The following is a 21,014-nucleotide window of genomic DNA, read 5'->3' on the forward strand; positions in this document are numbered from 1 at the left end:
GGGACAAGCATGGACAAAGATGCCTGCTGCCAAAAAAGAATTTTAATAAAGTGCCTAAAATTCTCTGCCGGAAATGAGCTGATTTGACCTTTTCTCAAGTTAAAGCCAGGACTCCCGTGGGGATGAGGCTCAGGAGATGATCCGCAGGCCGGGCTTGCTCTCCTCCACGGCCTGCAGGCGCTCGTCCACTGCCTGGGTCCAGTAGATGTCGTACAGGCTGCGGGGGGCGGGGCGGGGTGGTGGTGAGAGGAGCTGAGCTCCACGCCCCAGGGCCACTCACACCAGTGGATGTACAGGCTGCAGTGGGGGGGTCAGAGGAGCCGTGCCCCCCTCCCCCACCCACCTTGGCACTTCACCTGCCTGCCCCTGCCCACCTACACCCCGCCACCCCTGCCCCCCGCCCCAGGGCCACTCACACCAGCTGCTCCAGGCCGCAGGTGGGCTGCTCCAGGCTGCCCAGCAGCTGCAGGATGCCAGGGTCGCCCAGGGCGTTGTTGCTCAGGTCCAGCTCCCGCAGGCTGCGGCTGGCCAGCAGGAGTGAGGCCAGGTCACCACAGCTGCTGTTCGTCAGCTCACAGTCACCCACCCTGGGCAGAGGGCAGAACTGCGGTCAGGCGGAAGGTGCATCCCCCAGGCGGCCATCAGGTCGAGGGGTGCCAGGGGGGTCTAGGTCCTGGCCGTCCCCACCGTCAGCCCCAGTGTACATACCCCCCCAGCAGCTCACCAGAGCACCCGCAGCACAGTGCCCGGCTGGCCCAGGGCCTGACACAGCATGTGGACGCCCGCGTCACCCAGCGGATTGCTGCTCAGCTGCAGCTCCAAGAGACGCTTGTTCTGGGTCAGCACTGAGCCAAAGTGCTGGCAGCAGGCGGCCGTGAACCCGCAGGACTTCACCCTGAGGGCGGCAGGAGCTGCAGTTGCCTCGGCCCACACTTCTGGGGGGCGCTGGGAGGCCCCCAGGGACCCGAACACAAGCCCTGAGTGGCCCCCGCCCCCGTCCTGAGGTGGCCACAGCACCCTCCTGCCAGGTCCTCCAAGGCCCCAACACTGCCGCCCCCCGTGTCTCCCACGTCCGACCCCGAGCCCCTGGGGCCTTCAGCCCCCACGCACCCCACGGCCCCAGCACCACAGGGTCTCCGGCCCCCGCGGCCCCACGGCCCCCTCACCACAGGGACTCCAGCTGGCAGCTGGGCTGCAGCAGGCTCTCGCACAGCAGCTGGGCACCCTCGTCGCCCAGGCTGTTGCCCGTCAGACTCAGCTCCTTCAGGGTCTCCTTGGCCTGGAGGATGCGGCAGAGGTCTCTGCAGCTGCTAACGGTGAGGTCACACTCCCAGAGCCTGCGGGGTGGGGTCCCCGTCAACACAAGAGACCCTGACACACTCAGGGGTTGCCCGTCTGCCCGCCCCACCCGGGGGCGGGCTCACCACAGGGTCCTGAGCTGGGAGCTGGGGCTCAGCAGCCCGGGGCACAGCTCCGCCAGGCCCGCGTCGCCCAGCCGGTTGCTGCCCAGGTCCAGGTCCTTCAGCGAAGCCTGGGAGGCCACAATCCCACACAAGTCCTTGCAGTTGGCTGCCGTGAGGCCGCAGTTCTCCAATCTGGGGGCATGAGAGGCGCCGGGAGCTGGGGTGCCCCTGCCACCACCACATCCACCGACCCTGCCCCCACCCCACCCAGCCCCCGACCCCGCCCTGCTCCCACCAGGAGCTTACTTGAGCGTCTCCAGCTGGCAAGCGGACTCCGCCAGGCCCCGGCACAGCACCTGGACGCCGGCCTCGCCGATGTCGTTGTTGCCCACCACGAGCTCCTTCAGGTCCCGCGTGGCCCTGAGCACCGCGGCCAGGGGCTCGCAGCTGGCGGCCGTTAGGTTGCAGTACTCCAGCCTGGGGGCGAGCACCGGTCAGCCCTGAGCCTGGCCCAGAGGGCCCGCGTCAGGGTCCTGTTTCCCCCCGCCCCAGTGATGAAGGAGGCAGAGACTGGCGGGCTCCCAGGCGGGACAGCACAGGGGGCAGGGGCCATCTCCCTGGTAGAGACCCCGGAGGAGGACACCTTTCGGCCTCAGCCTCCTCCGGCCGACATTGACCCCATCTATGTTCCCCAGGGCCACAGGGCTGCCGCCTCACAGCTCTCTGCAGGTGATGAGCTGGGAGGGGGCCTGCCCAGGCAGACACTCCACAAAATGCAGGGGATGGGTTAGAACAGGGCTGGGGGTGCCGGGGGCAGGTGAGGCCACGCAGGGCCCTGGGCAGGCGCACTCACTGCAGCTTCTCCAGGCGGCACTGGGGGTCCAGGAGTCCCTCACAGAGCAGCCGCAGGCCGGCATCCCCCAGCGGGTTGTCGCTGAGGTGCAGCTCCCGCAGGGTGGGAAGGGAGCGCAGCACACCAGGCAGGACCCCGCAACCAGCCTCCGTCAGGCAGCAGTTCTGGAGGCTGGAGACACCGGCCGTCAGGGGCCCGACAGCCACCCAGCCCCCCACGAAGACAAGCCACCCTTGGCTGTGGGAGACTCAGGGCCCAGGAGCGCCGGGCAGGCTTGTCCCGCACTCGCAGGGCCCGACCTAGCGCCTGACCTGAGCTTCTGGATCCTGCAGGTGGGGCTCTGCAGGCCCTGCAGCACCAGGAGCACGCCACCGTCGCCCAGCTCGTTGGTGCGGAGGCTGAGCTCCGTCAGGGACGGGTTGGCCTGGAGCGCGGAACCGATGTCCTTGCAGCGCACCTCCGTGAGGCCGCAGTCGTCCAGCCTGTGGGCAGACACACAGTCACTGCACACAGTGGACTGGGGCCGTCCCGTGACAGGCCAACAGGCAGGAAGGCCACGGGGCTCCAAACGGAGGAAACAGGGTGCGAGTGCCAGACATTTTTTCTCTCTCTTAAGCAGCAGGAGGAAACGAACTACAAGTGTTAGGTTTTCTTCTCCTTCTCTACACAAATTTTTTAAAAAGGTTTCTTTTAAAACTGTGTTGCCATGACAACACCTGGTTCCACCAGAACTTTTCTCAACCCTGAGCTAACCAATGCATTATTCTCATGCAAATGTTTTTCTTAAGCTATGTTAATGACCTGTGTATTCACCCTAGACTCTGTCTTCAAGTGTACAAACCAGTATGTTTTACTCATGCAAATGTTCTAAGCTATGTTACTAACACAATGTCTTTACTTGGAAACCTGCCTTTCCTCAAGATTTATGTCAATTGTTTTATGGCTGGGGATGACTCACCAGGTGCCAATGTTATCTCCAAATGCATGTTGTGGGTGAGGGGCCTGGTGCCAGTCTCCTTTTTGGGACACCTCCTTTCTCTAATTCAGTTCAGTTCAGTAGCTCGGTCGTGTCTGACTCTTTGCGACCCCACGGACTGCAGCATGCCAGGTTTCCCTGTTCATCACCAAGTCCCAGAGTTTACTCAAAGTCATGTCCATTGAGTCGGTGATGCCATCCAACCATCTCATCCTCTGTCGTCCCCTTCTCTTCCCACCCTCAATCTTTCCCAGCATCAGGGTCTTTTCCAATGAGTCAGTTCTTCACATCAGGTGGCCAAAGTATTGGAGTTTTGGCTTCAACATCAGTCCTTCCAATGAATATTCAGGAAGGATTTCCTTTAGGATGGACTGGTTGGATTTCCTTGCTATCCAAGGGACTCTCAAGAGTCTTCTCCAAAACCACAGTTCAAAAGCATCAATTCTTTGGCGCTCAGCTTTCTTTATAGTCCAACTATCACATCCATACATGACTACTGGAAAAACCACAGCCTTGACGAGACAGACCTTTGTTGGTAATGTCTCTGCTTTTTAATAAGCTGTCTCAGTTCAGTTCAGTTCACTCGCTCAGTCATGTCCGACTCTTTTCGACCCCATGAATCGCAGCATGCCAGGCCTCCCTGTCCATCACCAACTCCCAGAGTTTGCTCAAACTCATGCCCATCGAGTCGGTGATGCCATCCAGCCATCTCATCCTCTGTTGTCCCCTTCTCCTCCTGCCTCCAATCCCTCCCAGCATCAGGGTCTTTTCCAATGAGTCAACTCTTCGCATGAGGTGGCCAAAGTACTGGAGTTTCAGCTTCAGCATCAGTCCTTCCAATGAACACCCAGGACTGATCTCCTTTAGGATGGACTGGTTGGATCTCCTTGCAGTCCAAGGGACTCTCAAGAGTCTTCTCCAACACCACAGTTCAAAAGCATCAATTTTTCAGCGCTCAGCTTTCGTCACAGTCCAACTCTCACATCCATACATGACCACTGGAAAAACCATAGCCTTGACCAGACGGACCTTTGTTGGCAAAGTAATGTCTCTGCTTTTTAATATGCTATCTAGGTTGGTCATAACTTTCCTTCCAAGGAGTAAGTGTCTTTTAATTTCATGGCTGCAATTACCATCTGCAGTGATTTTGGAACCCAAAAAATAAAGTCTGCCACTCTTTTCACTGTTTCGCCATCTATTTTTCATGAAGTGATGGAACCAGATGCCATGATCTTAGTTTTCTGAATGTTGAGCTTTAAGCCAACTTTTTCACTCTTTCACTTTCATCAAGAGGCTCTTCTTCACTTTCTGCCATAAGGGTGGTGTCATCTGCATATCTGAGGTTATTGATATTTCTCCTGGCAATCTTGATTCCAGCTTGTGCTTCATCCAGTCCAGCATTTCTCATGATGTACTCTGCATGTAAGTTAAATAAGCAGGGTGACAATATACAGCCTTGACGTACTCCTTTCCCAATTTGGAACCAGTCTGTTGTTCCATGTCCAGTTCTAACTGTTGCTTCCTGACCTGCATACAGATTTCTCAGGAGGCAGGTCAGGTGGTCTGGTATTCCCATCTCCTTCAGAATTTTCCACAGTTTATTGTGATCCACATGGTCAGAGGCTTTGGCCTAGTCAATAAAGCAGAAATAGATGTTTTTCTCGAACTCTCTTGCTTTTTCGATGATCCAGCGATGTTGGCAATTTGATCTCTGGTTCCTCTGCCTTTTCTAAAACCAGCTTAAACATCTGGAAGTTCACAGTTCACACACTGTTGAAACCTGGCTTGGAGAATTTTGAGCATTACTTTGCTAGAGTGTGAGATGAGTGCAATTGTGTGGTAGTTTGAGCATTCTTTGGCATTGCCTTTCTTTGGGATTGGAATGAAAACTGACCTTTTCCAGTCCTGTGGCCACTGCTGAGTGTTCCAAATTTGCTGGCATATTGAGTGCAGCACTTTCACAGCATCATCTTTTAGGACTGGAAATAGCTCAACTGGAATTCCATCACCTTCACTAGCTTTATTCGTAGTGATGCTTCCTAAGGCCCACTTGACTTCACATTCCAGGATGTCTGGCTCTGGGTGAGTAATCACACCATCGTGATTATCTGGGTCGTGAAAATCTTTTTTGTACAGTTTCTCTATGTATTCTTGCCACCTCTTCTTAGTATCTTCTGCTTCTGTTAGGTCCATGCCATTTCTGTCGTTTATTGTGCCCATCTTTGCATGAAATGTTCCCTTGGTATCTCTAACTTTCTTGAAGAGATCTCTAGTCTTTCCCATTCTATTGTTTTCCTCTATTTCTTTGCACTGATCACTGAGGAAGGCTTTCTTATCTCTCCTTGCTAGTCTTTGGAACTCTGCATTCAAATGGGTATATCTTTTCTTTTCTCCTTTGCTTTTTGCTTCTCTTTTTTTCACAGCTATTTGTAAGGCCTCCCTCAGACAGCCATTTTGCTTTTTTGCATTTCTTTTTCTTGGGGATGGTTTTGATCCCTGTCTCCTGTACAATGTCATGAACCTCCATCCATAGTTCATCAGGCACTCTATTAGATCTAGTCCCTTAAATCTATTTCTCACTTCCACTGTATAATCATAAGGGATTTTATTTAGGTCATACCTGTATGGTCTAGAGGTTTTCCCTACTTTCTTCAATTTAAGTCTGAATTTGGCAATAAGGAGTTCATGATCTGAGCCACAGTCAGCTCCCGGTCTTGTTTTTGCTGACTGTATAGAGCTTTTCCATCTTTGGCTGCAAAGAATATAATCAGTCTGATTTCAGTGTTGACCGTCTGGTGATGTCCATGTGTAGAGTCTTCTCTTATGTTGTTGGAAGAGGGTGTTTGCTATGACCAGTGTGTTCTCTTGGCAAAACTCTATTAGCCTTTGCCCTGTTTCATTCCATACTCCAAGGCCAAATTTGCCTGTTACTCCAGGTGTTTCTTGACTTCCTACTTTTGCATTCCAGTCCCCTATAATGAAAAGGACATCTTTTTGGGTGTGAGTTCTAAAAGGTTTTGTAGGTCTTCATAGAAACGTTCAACTTTGGCTTCTTCAGCATTACTGGTCGAGGCATAGACTTGGATTACCATGATACTGAATGGTTTGCCTTGGAAACGAACAGGGATCATTCTGTCGTTTTTGAGACTGCATCCAAGTACTGCATTTTGGACTCTTTTGTTGACTATGATGGGTACTCCATTTCTTCTAAGTGATTCTTGCCCACAGTAGTAGATATAATGGTCATCTGAGTTAAATTCACCCAATCCAGTCCATTTTAGTTCACTGGAGGTACAGATCAGCAGTGGACTGCCACAGGGACAGGGGCTCTGGGTGCCGCAGACTTGGGTATGGCATAAGCCCTCTTGGAGGAGGTCACCATTAACCCCATCATAGAGCTGCCAGAACTTACACAGGACTGGGAAATAGACTCTTGGAGGCACAATCGCTCGGTCATGTCTGACTCTCTGCGACCCCATGGACTTAACCGTCCATGGAATTCTCCAGGTCAGAATAATGGAGTGGGTAGCCCTTCCCTTCTCCAGGGGATCTTCCCAACCCAGGGATTGAACCCAGGTATCCACATTGCAGGTGGATTCTTTACCAGCTGAGCCACAAGGGAAGCCCTTTTTTCTAATTAGCAGACTGCTAGTAGCTATATAACATCTAGCTACAGACTAGCGGGGGGCACTCTTTCTGCCCCCTTCTGATGTCTGTGTCAGAAGCTGTCTCTATCTCCTTTATGCTTTAATAAAACTTTATCACACAAAAGCTCTGAGCAATCAAGCCTTGTCACTGGCCCTGGACTGAATTCCTCTCCTGCGGAGGCCAAGAATCCCAGCGTCTTTCACAGCTCAGCAACAACCTTTCACTTGGGCCAAGAACTGAACAATGTAGGTCACAACACATCTTAAAATAAAAGAGAAAAAAGGGTGTGGATCATCTCGTGAAACTGTTAAGATAACGGCACGTGTAGGGACGTGTGCCTCCACATCTTCCACAGGGCACAGGCAGCAGGTACGGTGCCCGTCCACCTCCAGGAGAGAAACCAGGCCCAGACAGAGCAGCTCGAGAGCACAGCCCGCTGCAGGTCTTGAGGAGGCCAGCGCGGAGCGCACCAGAGCACATCCACCCAACTAAGCAAACAATCGAGTCCACACAGGTGAGTGGAATGCCAGCCCTCACCAGGAAAAGACAATCAGTGTGGAAGGGATGCAGGAATTAAAACCCCAGCTGGACAAAGTGCCAGTAACGCTGTCTGGCAAGACCCACCAACAGATGCAAAGATGGGTGGGCAAAGCTCTGAGCAGAAGCAAAATATCAGCAGAGTCTGAAGGTGTCTCACCCCGAGAACCGGCAAGCACCCCCTCACCAGCAGCCACGGTGACCGCCAGGGGTGACCATGTGGCACAACTGGGACAACATCCCCACGGGGCAGTGCGCCAGGCAGGACAGTGTCGTTCTGCTGTCTTCCCAAAGACGTGTGACTCAACCACGGGGAGGTGTCAGAGGGACTTTCACCAGAACCCCAGCGAGCAGACCCCACCGTCAGGCGGCCAAGGACAAGGGGGAGAGAGAGACCATCACAGACGGAAGTGACCGTGGGGGCCTGCACAACACACTTGGAAAAGCCGGTGACGTGAGTCCAGGCTGCAGCGGGCGCCTCACCCTGACCAGCGCCCCAGGTGACGGGGCACAAGGGACCCTGCCTTGTCTCTGTGCCTCTTCCATAAACCTAAGACTACTTCAAATAAATCCAAAAGGAAAACGTGAAGCAGACAGGCTCTCATCTCTTGCTGTCTGAGGAACTTCTGGGTTCCTGAGGAACTTCTGGGTTAGAGGGCTAGTCTGGGCTCAGATTCCCGGCCACAGCCTGGCCACGGCAGGGGGCAGACTGCCCCATGAGTGGGCTGCAGCAACTTCATGCCCAGGGGAAGGGGACGCTCTGACCTGCAGGCTCAGCCAGAATGGGTTTACCTTCAAATGGCTGGAAAAGTGCAAAAAGAGTGATACTTCACGCCGCGGAAAACCATGCAAGGTTTATATCATCATCCACAAGTGTAAGGGCTTCCCTGGTGGCTCAGCCAATAAAGAGTCTGCCTGCAATACGGGAGACCCAAGCTCGATCCCTGGGTCAGGAAGATCCCCTGGAGAAGGCAATGGCAACCCACTCCACTATTCTTGCTTGGAAAAGCCCATGGACAGAGGAGTGGGGTGGGCTACAGTCCATGTGGTCGCAAAGAGTCAGACACAACTGAGCGACTGACACCGCGACTTTCGCTAAGTGACGTGACCCGGGAGCACAGCTCACCCCGGGACGGTGGCCCCCCGAGTGGGCGGGCTCAGCGCTCCTACCTGACCACCTCGTACTGCTGGATCAGAGGCAGCAGCTCGGTCCAGCGGGCATCGCTCAGCTGCTCGCACTGGATGTCCAGCTTCATGGTGAGAAGCGAAGGGTTTCCTGGCAGGGGAAGAAGGAAAACATTTCGGCCAAGCTCTCAAGGTTTGACAGGCCAGAGCCACTGACGGGGAGGACCCCACAGGACCCCGGACGCCTCAGGAGAGGCTCCCGCCTGCTGCATTTCCCCCTTCAGCACCTCTATCCACCTCACCTCCAGGATCAGGAGTGGGACACCACAGGCCGCAGAGTTCAGGGGTGCCGCCATGGGAGCAGAGGCAGCTCTCATCCCCCAGCCCCCACTCGTAGCCTCCTGGGCACCGCCCGCCCAGGAGGAAGTGGAAACCCGTGCCCACCACCCAAAGCTCTGCCTCTGCCCTGCCTGAACAAGGGCGGGTGGGGAGGAGGGGGCGTGTGGGCCAGAAAGCCTGGAGACTCAGCTGGGGGCACAGGGGCTGGAGCCGACCCCCAGGACGCACCTGGGCCCTCCCCGCCCCAAAGCAGCTGTGTGGGGGTCAGGTGCCTGTTGTCACAGGCAGCTCCTCAGGGGCACCAGCCTCAAGGGCCCTGGACAGAATGCAGCAGGTGGGGTGGGGACCCCAGGCCCAGTGACCTGCACACGATGGTGCACTCTTGAGTAGCCACCCGGGGTGCCTGCTTCCACGATCCCCTCTGGGAGCTGGGAGCTGGGGCAGGGCATGTCCTCCGCCCCACCCTGACTCAGCCCGGGGACCTGGCCCCGAGAAGCCAGCTCACCAAGGAGGCTGAGAGGAAGGAGGCTTCTGGCTAGCAGGTCTGGGTTAGGAGGGCACAGGCCCTAAGACCTCAGCAGGGCCACACACACAGCCTGAACAAAGAAAGAACCAGAGCCCCAGGCTGCTGCTGCTGCCTGTGGTCCAGAAGGCGCGGCCCGCAGAAGGAGCCCACGGGGAGCCAGGAACTGGGGGGCTGCCCAGGTTCAGGGCAGGGAGTGGGTTTCATACAAAGAGCAACTGTTCAGTGAAGACCCACGCCTGGAAGCCATGCCTTCCCAGCGCTCTGGAAACAGGGTGACCCAGGCCCATGTGAGATTCCTGGCTCTCTGGGACCCTACGTTCCTAAGAACAATGTCTCACTCGTGTGTGTCCGTGCCTGGCACGGTCCTGGCCTGGCTGAATGGGGGACGCCCCCTCCCATCCGCAGGCTGATGGAGCCCACAGTGGACAGAAAGCCAGCCCAGGCAAAGGCTCTGGTTCCTTTCCTGCTGGGAAAGCTCTAGCGCCAACAATCAGGCAAGAGTCACATACTCACGTCCACACGTCCTAGCAGGGCGCCTGCTAAGAAACTGAGGCCAGGGCACGGGTACCTGGCCACTTCACATGTCATCACCAGGACGGGCCATCCCTGGAGAGGCCACCCAGCTCACTGCCCAGAGCACATGAGCAAAACCAGATCCACCTCACCCGCCTCCCCAGCCCAGGGTGTGGCCAGTCAAACCCTGACTCAGAGTCCTGTCATCCCAGGAAGGAGGCCAGCAGGCGGTCCCAGGCCCCACGGACCAACAGTGCTCCCCACCTGCGCCCTCGCCCTGAAGCTCCCTGGCTCCCAGCCTGACAGGAGGGCACTGGCCTCTCCCTGGTAGGAAGCAGATACCAGCAGCTGAGACGCCCCAACCCTGACCCAACTTCTCCTGAGCATCCCTCCCTTGACGCTGGGGCCTCGTGGCCTCCAACGGACACCCATCCCTTTGAAAACCCATGAGAAAGTATAAACATCCCCCAAAGACGCTGCGTGTACAGCCCCCTCACAAGCCCCCGGGGAGGCTGCCTAATGTGGGCAGGAACAAGCACGCGTCCCGCCCGCGGCCTCCTTGGGAATCAGGACTCCCACCAGCTGGGCTGCTCCCCAGCCCTGAGTCACCGCCCAGGATCTCAATAACGGCCCCGAATTAACGCTTAAAAGTGCGGCGACTTAAAAGCTGCTGCGCAAGACCGCGCGGGACACACGCCTGCGTCCCTTCCGCCTTGGGTACGGCACGGCCTCCCCGGAGCGCAGCGCAGTTACCTCTGCGGGGCGCGGAGGGCGGCAGGGAGCGGGGGCGCGCCGCTGCCCGTGCGGGGCCACCCAGGGCCGCCACCGCCCTCCACGCCCGCCGGAGGCCCCGCATGTGTCCCAGGGTCTGGGGTGAGCGCAGGGGCGGGCCTGGGCCACCCTAGGGAAAGGACTCCCGATGCCCCCGGCCCCCGCCTTTTCTCGGGCCGGGAATCATCCGCCCAGCGGTCAGTGGCCGGAGGACCCCTAAATGCAGCGGGGGCCCCGCTGCTCCCCGGATCGCGGATCTCACCTCCAGCCGCCGCAGACCCGAGGGCCGAGCTGCGTCTTCCGCCAGGCGGGAGTTAGGGTCACGGCCCAGGGCGGGGCCCTGTGGGCGGGGCCTGAGGGCGCCGGGCCGCCCCCGCCCACCAGAAACCCCACGGCGGGACCCCAGCCCTCCCCGCCTGGCCCGGGGTCTTTCGGAGACGCGCGCCGAGCCTGTGCCCCCGAGCGAGGCTGCGCCGCTTTCCGCTGAGCTCCCGGGTAGAACCTGCAGTCCCTGTCTGACTTTCCACTTTGTCGCCCAGCACCGGGGCAGGCCGCCTCCTGGGGAGGGAGCGCCAGCAGGAGGCGACGCAGGCGTGGGGAGCCGCGACCACCCCACGGAAAAGCGCAACAGAGGCTTCCTCTGCCTCCTCCCACCGGCAGGCGGACGTGGGTGTTTCCCACGGCACAGAAATCAGATACCTGAAATACTTCTTTTTGTTGCCAGACAGGAAAAGATGTTACTTGTCCTGGCTGATGAAATGCATGTGAAATGCGTGTATGTATAAGCAGACATGGTAGGGTGTGGTGTGTGTGCGTACGCGCGCATGTGTGTGTGAGCAGACATGGTGGGAATGTGCGTGTGTGTGTGAGCAGACATGGGGTGTGTGTGTGTGTAAGCAGACATGGGGGGTGTGTAAGCAGACATGGTGGGGTGTGTGTGTGAGCAGACATGGTAGGGGGTGTGTGTTTGTGTGTAAGCAGACGTGGTGTGTGTGTGTGTGAGCAGACATGGTAGGGTGTGTGTGTGTAACCAGACATGGTGGGGGTGTGTGAGCAGACATGGGGTGTGTGTGCGTGTAAGCAGACATGGTGGGGGGGTGTCAGACATGGTAGGGGGGTGTGTGTGTGTGTAACCAGACATGGTGGGTGGGTGGGGGGTGTGTGTGTGTGTGTGCAGACATGATGGGGGTGTGTGTGTGTGTTTAACCAGACATGGGTGGGTGTGTGTGTGTGGGTGTGTGCGCGCAGACATGATGGGAGTGTGTGTGTGTGTTTAACCAGACATGGGGGGGGGGGCGGTGTGTGTGTGTGTGAGCAGATGCCGGGAGCCAACACACGAGACCCTACCCATGACAAGGTCATGAGGGAGAAAACCTGACAGGCAAGGCAGATCAGGTTTTCAGGGGTTTCAAAAAGGCCAGCTCACAAGATCCCACCCATGACAAGGTCACGAGGAGACAGCCTAACAGGCAAGGCAGATTAGGTTTTCAGGGATTTTGAAAAGCTGCCCCCGGCACTCACCTTAAAGATGGTATCTGTCTTTCTGATGTCTGCCTCAACAGACTACTCCCTAATTTCCGTGACACAGGCAGAAGGCCTTCCCCGATCTCTTCCCAAATAAGAATCAATTTAGAACTTTAATCAATAAGTGTCCCAGGTGGTGGTATTTTATGAGATTATCCAGGGTGAAAGGAGTGTTTTAATTTAAACTCCTTTGCTGGTAGTTTGTTAGCCAAATGCATTTATGCCCTTGGTACTAATATGCATGATTGCTAATATTATCCTAATCATAAAATAGCATAAAGAACCTGATTATATAAAAGCCCTAATAGACATAGAGCCTTTTTGAGGGGTGAAGGAGTCCTATTAGAAAACATAAGAAAAGTTATTCTAAAGGTGGTTATTGGGTTGACGTTTGCTTGCTGTGTTTTTCTTGCTGTGTTTTTGCTTTTAATGTGCTAAGGTTGTGTTATAGAAACCATTGTTAATATAGTTAAAGATCTAGAGAAATAAGAACTTAGCCCTAGTGTGGTAACAATGAGATGGTTGTTAACTGTCAGCCAGGAGTGCAAGGCAGAAGCTGCCTCACCAAAGTCGCAGAGTCAATGTGGGGTAAACTTCTTAGATAAACGCAACTGACAACTTCTGCAGAAGGATTAATTTTTGTATTAACAAGGTTATATTTCTACTCTGTACTATTGCCCTATGAGACTGCTACCTTTCAGTTAAGATCACCATAGAAACGGAAAATAGGTTTACATTCACCTGACCTGCATAAAATGTTAACAGCCCCAAGGCCAGAAGATCATGTGCTAAGAATTACTATAGAATTAGAAAGCAAAAAACATCCTGCTTTTCCTAAAAAACAAAATGATGTAATACTAATCCTGTGTAAGCATGAGTAAGCATCATGTACCTTGAAAACGTTCTGAGTGAGGGTATAAAACCTGTTGTCAAAAAGTAAAACACAGACTTGGCCCTATCAAGGCTGGTCTCACGTGTCTTCTCTCTCTCAACGACGCCGTTCATCCTGAGGACACCCCCTGGATCCTGCCGAGGCTGGACCCCGGCAAGCAGACATGGTGGGGTGAGTGTGCATGTGTGTGAGCAGACATGGTGGGGTGTGTGTGTGTGTGTGTGTGAGCAGACATGGTGGGGTGTGTGTGCGTGTGTGTGTGAGCAGACATGGTGGGGTGTGTGTGCGTGTGTATAAGCAGACATGATGGGGGGGTGTGTGCGTGTGTGTGTGAGCAGACATGGTGGGGTGTGTGCGTGTGTGTGTGAGCAGACATGGTGGGGATGTGCGTGTGTGTGTGAGCAGACATGGTGGGGTGTGTGTGTGTGTGTGTGTGAGCAGACATGGTGGGGTGTGCGTGCGTGTATGTAAGCCGACATGGTAGGGGGTGTGTGTGTGTGTGTATAAGCACATTGTAGGGTGTGTGTGTGTGTGCGCGCGCACACGCATGCACGCACACACACAAACATGGTAAGTGTCCTGGGAAAGAGAAACAGGCATGGCTTTCCTGACAGACGAGAAGCCACTTTGGCCAAAGCCATTTCGTGATCTAAGCCTGGGCAGAATGCTGGCTCTTAAACAGGTCTTAGTAATTGGTCTTAAGGGAAAAAAGGAATGCAGAAACCAACACTGCTATCAGGTGAGAGAAGCAACAACAGCAAAGGTGGTCCACCAGCTGTAAAGACTCTCCGTTCTGTGTCACTGGTGACGATGAGCCTGAAGTCTCAGCCACCAGACCTACTGGACCGAAGGGGTGGAGATGACCTCCTCTGACCCTCCTGGCTTCAATCACACAAGCCTTGGACTCTGGAGGGAGACAGTGCTTTGGGAAAGGTGACCGGTGTTCTCCTTACTTGCTATGAATAATAAATCCTTTCTTCTCCCAATCTTTGGCTTGTTCGTGTCTTTTAGCTCAAGATCCACCATGAAGCAAACCCAGTTCTTCAGGTAACAAATGTGGAGTTTGGCTTATGTAAACACTACACACCCCTCCATTTCTGTGTATCAGTCAAGAGGAATATTCACGCATGAGCCAAAGAGACATGTTCAAAATGTCTACAGCATTTTGCAGCTGTCTAAACCTGGAAACAATCTAAATGTCTATCAGTAGAGAAACGTTAAAGGCATCATAACACACCTGTTTCACTCCCCTCTTGGCCTAATCATAACGAGTGTCATGACTTGACGCACCCGTGTGATTGCATGGCAGCCTTCAGCAAAGATGGTTAGAAAACTTCAGGGGGGTGTGTGTATTACTCACATGTGTTGGAATTTTCGCATGGCACACCTGGGGCACCACAGTGAGATGGGGACACGTGGGGGCGGGGAGGGCAGGAGGATGGGGTTCCGCTTTCATCAGGGTTGAGTATGGCAGCCTAGGGGACGGAAAACCTACACACCCATCCTCCAGAAGAAAACGATCTGACATCTGTGCATCCACTCCTACTGCTCCTGTCCACACAATACCACTTTAAAAGTAAAAATGAGATATAAGAAACAGTAGGCAGAATAACAGCCCCCAAAGATGGTCATGCCCTAATCCCCAAAGCGGCAAGTTACCTTAGACGACAAAGGGGTCTCTGCAGATGCGGCCAAGTTAAAAGCCCTGAGATGGGGAGACTGTCCTGGACTACCTGGAAGGCCCGAGTAATCAGAAAGACCCGTAACAGAGGAGCAGACAAGGAAAATCAGAGAGGAAGGGCGACAATGGGAGCAGCAGCTGGTGTCGCTGCGCCTGGAAGGTGGAGAAAGGCAGCCTCTAGGAGCTGGAAAAGGCCAAGCCCAAGGTTCTCCCCTGGACCTTCTGGAAGGAATCCGCCTGTGGATACCTTGATTTTAAGCCCCTAAGGCCCATTTCAGACTTCTGACCAAGGCAAGAAGGTAGATGCTCCCCTTCCGTCCCCAGGGTAAAGCAATTGGAGATTCATTCCCTGTGGAGGAAACTTGAAGACAAGAACAAGACAATGAAGGGAGGAGGCTGGGCCCTGCCTAAACAACATCTCATTCTTGAAGCCAAAAGACTTCCCCTAACACAAAGAGAAAGGCTCCTTGGAGGTCAAAGGGAATGATGCCAAGCTGCTCACAGGGCTCTGTGGTAGACTCTATCTTGGCTAAAAGTTTCATGGGCACACATGGGAGGGGCTGTGACATACCAAACGTGACTACGGCAAGGCTGTATATTGTCACCCTGTTTATTTAACTTATATGCAGAGTACATCATGTGAAATGCCAGGCTGGAGAAAGCACAAGCTGAAATCAAGATTGCTGGGAGAAATACCAACAACCTCAGATATGCAGATGATACCGCTCTAATGGCAGAAAATGAGAGAAACCAAAGAGCCTCTTGCTGGTCGAAGAGGAGAGTGAAAAAGCTGACTTAAAACTCAACTTTCAAAACAACTACAATCATGGCATCCGGTCCCATCACTTCATGGCAAATAGAGGGGAAAAGTGGAAACAGTGACATATTTTCTTTCCTTGGGCTCCAAAATTACTGCGGACGAAGACTGCAGCCACAAAATTAAAAGACACTTGCTCCTTGGAAGGAAAGTTATGACAAACCTAGACAGTGTAGTAAAAAGCAGAGACATTGCTGACAAAGGTCTGTATAGTCAAAGCTATGATTTTTCCAGTAGTCATGTATGGATGTGAGAGTTAGACCATAAAGAAGGCTGAGCACTGAAGAACTGATGCTTTTGACCTGTGGTGTTGCAGAAGACTCTTGAGAGCCCCCTGGACTGCAAGGAGATCAAACCAATCTATAGTAAAGGATATCAACCCTGAATAGTCATTGGAAGGGCTGATGCTGAAGCTCCAATACTTGATGATGCAAAGAGCAAACTCATTGCAAAGACCCTGATGCTGAGAAAGATTGAGGGAGGGAGGAGAAGGGGATGACAGAGGATGAGATGGTTGGATGGCATCACTGACTCAACTGACATGAGTTTGAGCAAACTCTGGGAGATAGTGAAGGACAGGAAAGACTGGTGTGTTGCAGCCCACCGGATCACAAGGGACAGACACGACTTAGCAACTGAACAACAACAAAGAATAGGTATATATACATGAATATACATAGGTATGTGAATAGACATGTAAGCAACCTAACGTCATGGCCACACTGTGTCACTGTGAAGGAGGAAAGGAACAGGCTGAGCTGACTCCATCTTGAAAAAGAAGGAAACTCCATATTACACTTTCAGTGAACTTTGGACTACGTGCCTGGTAGCCGTGGAGATAACATTACCTATGGCCAAACTGGACTCCCAGACTGATAAACACCAGATTCCAAACCAAGATTTCCCGTCGCCAAAAAGAATGCAATAATCCCCTAGGTAGTCAATCACCTCTGTGATCTTTATGGACCCCTTGCTGTAGGCTACCAACTGCCCCTTCTGATTATGAATCATGGCTGTAACCTGATTGTATCTCCCTTTAACACTTTCCAAGCTAGGGTTAAGGAATCTGGGGATGTGCGCTTGAGCAGTACACTTAAGATATATAAGGTTTTCACACAAGTTGGTCAGGGTCCCTGGCTAAAGAGACTCTGCCTCCGACCGCTGGTGTACTAAACTACACTCCACTATCCAGGCTGTCCTTCTGAGTGAGTTTGTTTCCCGGAGCGTTTGACTATAACAACTGTTCAGACGTATTCAATCTCCGCAACCAATCTCCACAGGCTGACACTGACTGTTTTCAGCCAGCCCTTGTCACAAGCTGAGCCCACAGCCTCCGAGGCGCTGTCCCACTTACGTCATTCTGTTCACCACGGAAGCTGCCCGCCCACCTCCCCGGGCCTCGGGCCAAAGCTGCACCAGGCCGGGTGGCTATCCCAAGGCCCAGCACAAGGCAGGGCGCCACCCGGGCGAGTGCGCTCTACCAGGGCTGTCTGTCCCTCCCAGGGGTTGGTTCTGTGGGGAATAAGGTCGGGGGTTACTCAACTTGAGAAGGAAAGTATGACTGGCCAGCCCTCGGTTCTGTAACTTGCAGGACCCCAAAGAGCGGATCCCACAACCACGCGGGGGAAGCAAGCCAACAGGCAACGCGCAGGCGCAGACCCAGTGCCGCGCGTCCGGAGGCGGGCCCGCAGGGGGGCGCGCACGCGCGGAGGCGCACTCGGGCGCCATGACGTCATCGGAGAGCGCTGGTGTTCGCTCCTCCCGCGGGGGTCCGCCTCACTGGCCCCGCCCCGAGACGCCCCGCCCCCCGACCCAGTGAACCCCTCGCCCCTTCTCGCAAGCGCGCGTCTCCCCGGGCTGCGTAACCTCAGTGGCACCCGGCGCGCGTCCACACAGGAAGACCAAAGCGGCGTCGGTAAGAACTGACCTCGGGCCGGTCAGTCGTCTGTTTGGCCCACCTGCTGACAGACTGCGGGAGTGATTGACTTAGACACGACGACGGACGGTCACCAACCTGCAGACCCGGAGGAACACGGCCTACTTCCGACCTAGGGGCTGCCTTGGGGCCCGCGCTGGGGCGGGGCGCAGGGTGGGGGCGGGGCCTCGCGTCTGCGGGACCTGGTGGGGGCGGGGCCTTGTGGGGGCGGGGCCTTGGGCGTGTCTCACGCTGTGTCGGGGCGGGGCCTGAGGGGCGGGGCCGGCTGTAGTCACGCCCCGCGCCGGGCAGGACCTGATCCTCAGACCAGCAGCGCGCGTGGTGGCTGGGCTTCTCAGGTCCGACCGGGTGAAGAGGAAGCCTCGCAAGGCCCGGGCCGTCAGCGGGTCAGTTCTCTGACTTGGAGCAAAGTCTGGATCTCAGGATTCAAAGAGCACTGACAACTGGAGCTGGAGAGTAAGACATAGAGACAGTGGTTTTGAAAGAGGCAATTTTGTAAATTAAAAAAACATCTGTAGTCTATGGGTGTAATCTAGTCATCTAACATAGTCAATGAATGTTAATAATTCAGTGTCTCACCTAAATGTATTCCTTTCTAAATACTAATGGACTCCTGTGTGCCTGACTGTTGTAGGTGCTGAGGATTCAACATTGAGCAGAGCAGACAGAAATCCCTGATGGAGGGAAATTCCCTGATGGAGGGGAAGGCCAGGCCCAGAAGGGTTACCTGCAGACTGGAGCTGGTGAGGAGCGTGGCCAGTTGTCTGTAGACTGAATGAAAGAAGTGGTGCCCAACTGAAGGAGATAAAATTGAGAGCTGAGTAAAACTCCTGAGGAGAGGAAGGAAGGTCTAGAAGGACCTTCCCCTGCATTTCTCACCTGTGCTTGTCGATTTTGAGACACCCCACAAAGCTAAGTACAGCAGGTTACCACCATACATGCACTCGACCCCTCCCGGAGTGTGCTGGCCACAGTGGGGGCCTGTGGAATTCACTGGAATTATGTCATTGTCGTTATTTTTTCACTTACCTGATTCACCTGGTCGAGTCCTTATCTTTCTTTCTTTCTTGGCCATGTGGCTTGTGGGATCTTAGTTCCCTGACCTGGGATTGAAACCAGGCCCTCTTCAGTCCTAGCATTTTCAACTTCCAAGTGGGGACACATTTTTTTTCCCTCCCTGCAGAACACCTTCTAGTATTTCATTTGGTGTGGGCTTCCTGTTGATGGATTCTTCCAGTTTTTGTTTCTCTGAAAACTTCTTTATGTTCTGTATTTTTCAGGGACATTTTTCACGGGGTGTAGAAGTATAAGTTGGCTTTTATCTCTGCTAGCATTCTGAGGATGTTATTCCACTGTCTTCTGGTTTCCATGTTTTCTGTCATTCTTAATATTGCTCCTTTGAAGATGGCATGTCTTCCTAGGTGCTTTAAGCTTTCTTCTTTATTCTCAGTCATCAGGTTTACTGTACTGTGCCTGCATGTGTTTTTCCCTGTGTTTACCCTTCTTGATGCTCATTGTGCTTCTAGAATCTGTAGCTTGATATCTTTCATCAGTTTGGGGACAGTCTCAGCTCTTATTTCCTCACGCATCTTGGATGCTTCACTCTCTTTCTGCTCTTCATCTACAACTCAGTTAAAAATATTCTTGACCTTTCCACTGAACCCCAGTATCTGTTTTGCTTTTTATTAGATTGTGTACCTTTTCACTCTGTTTCAGTCTGCATAGTTTCTTTTGACCTGCCTTCTGGTTCACTAACTCTCTCTCTCTCTGTAGGTCTGCTGTCACAACTATCCACTGAGCCGTTAAGTTCAGTTATTCTATATGTCTCCTTAGAGTTTTCACTTGTTTGTTTTTGTTTCCAGGCCTCCCCCCACCCCAGATCTGTTCATCTTGTCTTTCACTCCTTGAGTACCTTTACTGTATTTCTTCTAAAGTCCTTGTCAAATGGCTCCACTATCTTCATCTCTGTTGGGTCACTTTCTGTCGCCTGTTCCTTTGAATGCATCTTATTTCCTGATATACCTCATTGAGTGTTGCACATTTAATATTTAAGAACTTATAAAGACAGATTTCCCTAGTGGTCCAGTGGTTAAGAATCCACTTTCCAATGCAGGGGATATGGGTTCCGTCCCTGGTCCAGGAACTAAGATCCCACATGCCACAGAGCAACTAAGCCCATGTGCTGCAACTACTGAGCCCATGTGCTATAGAACCTGTGTGCCACAAGAGAAGCCCCTACGTGCAACTAGAGAAAGCTCACATGCCGCAGTGAAGACCCAGCACAGCCAAGACAAACTGAAGTGTAGTTGATGTGCAATATCATATTAGTTTCAGGTGCAGCACAGAGATTCAGTTAAACACATGTGGGAAGAATTTTAAGACAAATAAATGGAGAGTCATACATGTTCATTCACGGAAAAACTCAATATAGTGAAGATCTCAGTTCTCCTTAAGTTGATCTACAAATTAATTAGAATTCAGTGAAAATCCCAGCAAGACTTTTTGTAGATAGAAACAAGCGGCTTCTAAAACTTACACATGGAGATGCAAAGAACAAGAATAATTTAAACAGTTTTGAAAAAGAAAAAGTGTGAGAATCACATTACCCAACTTAAAATTCAGAGTGGATTTCCTTAGAATTGGCCGCTTTGATTGCCCTGCAGTCAGACTTCACATTAGAAGCAAAATCCATCAAAGCAAAGATACATGTCCTGATGTTAGGGGTGCTGTCTGGAGGGATGGTTGTTTGGAAAGCAGTCTGGCAAAGCTGAAATGATATGTGACCTTTGACCTAGAACTTTCTCTCCCGGGAATCAGGCCATGCCACAGAAAGGAGGACACGGGGAGACTGTTTTAGCTTTGCCGGTGGTGGCAGAAACGTGGGGTCATGCAGAGAGTGTGCTGGACTCCCACTAGCACGGCCCCAGCCCTATGTGAGGCTGACCCCAAGCTCCAGGCCCTGGGAGTGCAGCAAAGAGGGCTCCAGGTGGGGAGAGGGGTGAAGAAGAAGGAGGGGCAGAGCCATGTGGAGTGAAGAGCCAGGTGTGGACCAGCAACAGCCCGTGTGTGCATAGGTCGAGTACGGCTGCTCGCGGGATGCCACGCAGATGCAGGAGGTGTGTCAGCAGAGGTGAGACGCTGCTTCACGGGCCTGTTTGGGGGTCCTGCTGGGCACGGAGGTGGGAGAAGTCGAGATGTGGAGGTCCACAATGTGAAGTCATAAAATGGAAGGGAAGAGGTGGGTTTTGTTGCTGTTGTTTGCTTTTTTTTTTAGCTGCATTGCATGTGGCTTGTGAGATCTTAGTTCCCCGAGCAGGGATCAAACCCAGGCCATTGGCAATGAGTGCCAAGTCCTAACCACTGGGTTGCCAGGAGATTCCTGAGGTTGTGGTCTCAGAAAGATCACACCTAACACATATCCACAAATGCACACATGTGGGTGGACACTTGTAGTGGAATTAATGGAGACCATG

At 53.5% G+C, this 21,014-nt stretch overlaps 1 protein-coding gene across 9 annotated transcripts; it reads right to left on the reverse strand.

Annotated features, from left to right (window-relative positions):
* Positions 1-22: 22 nt before the first annotated feature.
* On the reverse strand, positions 23-17,715 carry RNH1 (ribonuclease/angiogenin inhibitor 1). Of its 9 annotated transcripts, none has more exons than XM_043451264.1 (10): positions 17,564-17,715; positions 8,588-8,693; positions 2,568-2,738; positions 2,257-2,427; positions 1,710-1,880; positions 1,425-1,595; positions 1,167-1,337; positions 725-895; positions 417-587; positions 23-217 (listed from the first exon to the last, which is right to left on the reverse strand). In XM_043451264.1, exons 2-10 carry the CDS (start codon positions 8,671-8,673, stop codon positions 130-132), a joined length of 1,371 nt encoding a protein of 456 aa, XP_043307199.1. In that variant the 5' UTR covers positions 8,674-8,693; positions 17,564-17,715; the 3' UTR covers positions 23-129. The 9 variants fall into 9 exon arrangements, with proteins under 9 accessions (XP_043307199.1, XP_043307200.1, XP_043307201.1 ...); XM_043451265.1 differs by having other exon boundaries at positions 17,533-17,678; XM_043451266.1 differs by having other exon boundaries at positions 17,620-17,642.
* Between the last annotated feature and the right edge of the window lie 3,299 nt (positions 17,716-21,014).

The sequence above is a fragment of the Cervus canadensis genome, chromosome 29, assembly GCF_019320065.1.
Source record: "Cervus canadensis isolate Bull #8, Minnesota chromosome 29, ASM1932006v1, whole genome shotgun sequence".
NCBI lineage: Eukaryota > Metazoa > Chordata > Mammalia > Artiodactyla > Cervidae > Cervus > Cervus canadensis.

Coding starts and splice junctions, on each gene's coding strand:
- RNH1 (XM_043451262.1), bottom strand. CDS start 17,341: ATGACGTCATGGCGCCCGAGTGCGCCTCCGCGCGTGCGCGCCCCCCTG. Junction 1,338..1,424: donor TCCCAGCTCAGGACCCTGTG/GTGAGCCCGCCC, acceptor CCCACCCCGCAG/GCTCTGGGAGTGTGACCTCA. Junction 588..724: donor ACTGTGCTGCGGGTGCTCTG/GTGAGCTGCTGG, acceptor CCCTCTGCCCAG/GGTGGGTGACTGTGAGCTGA.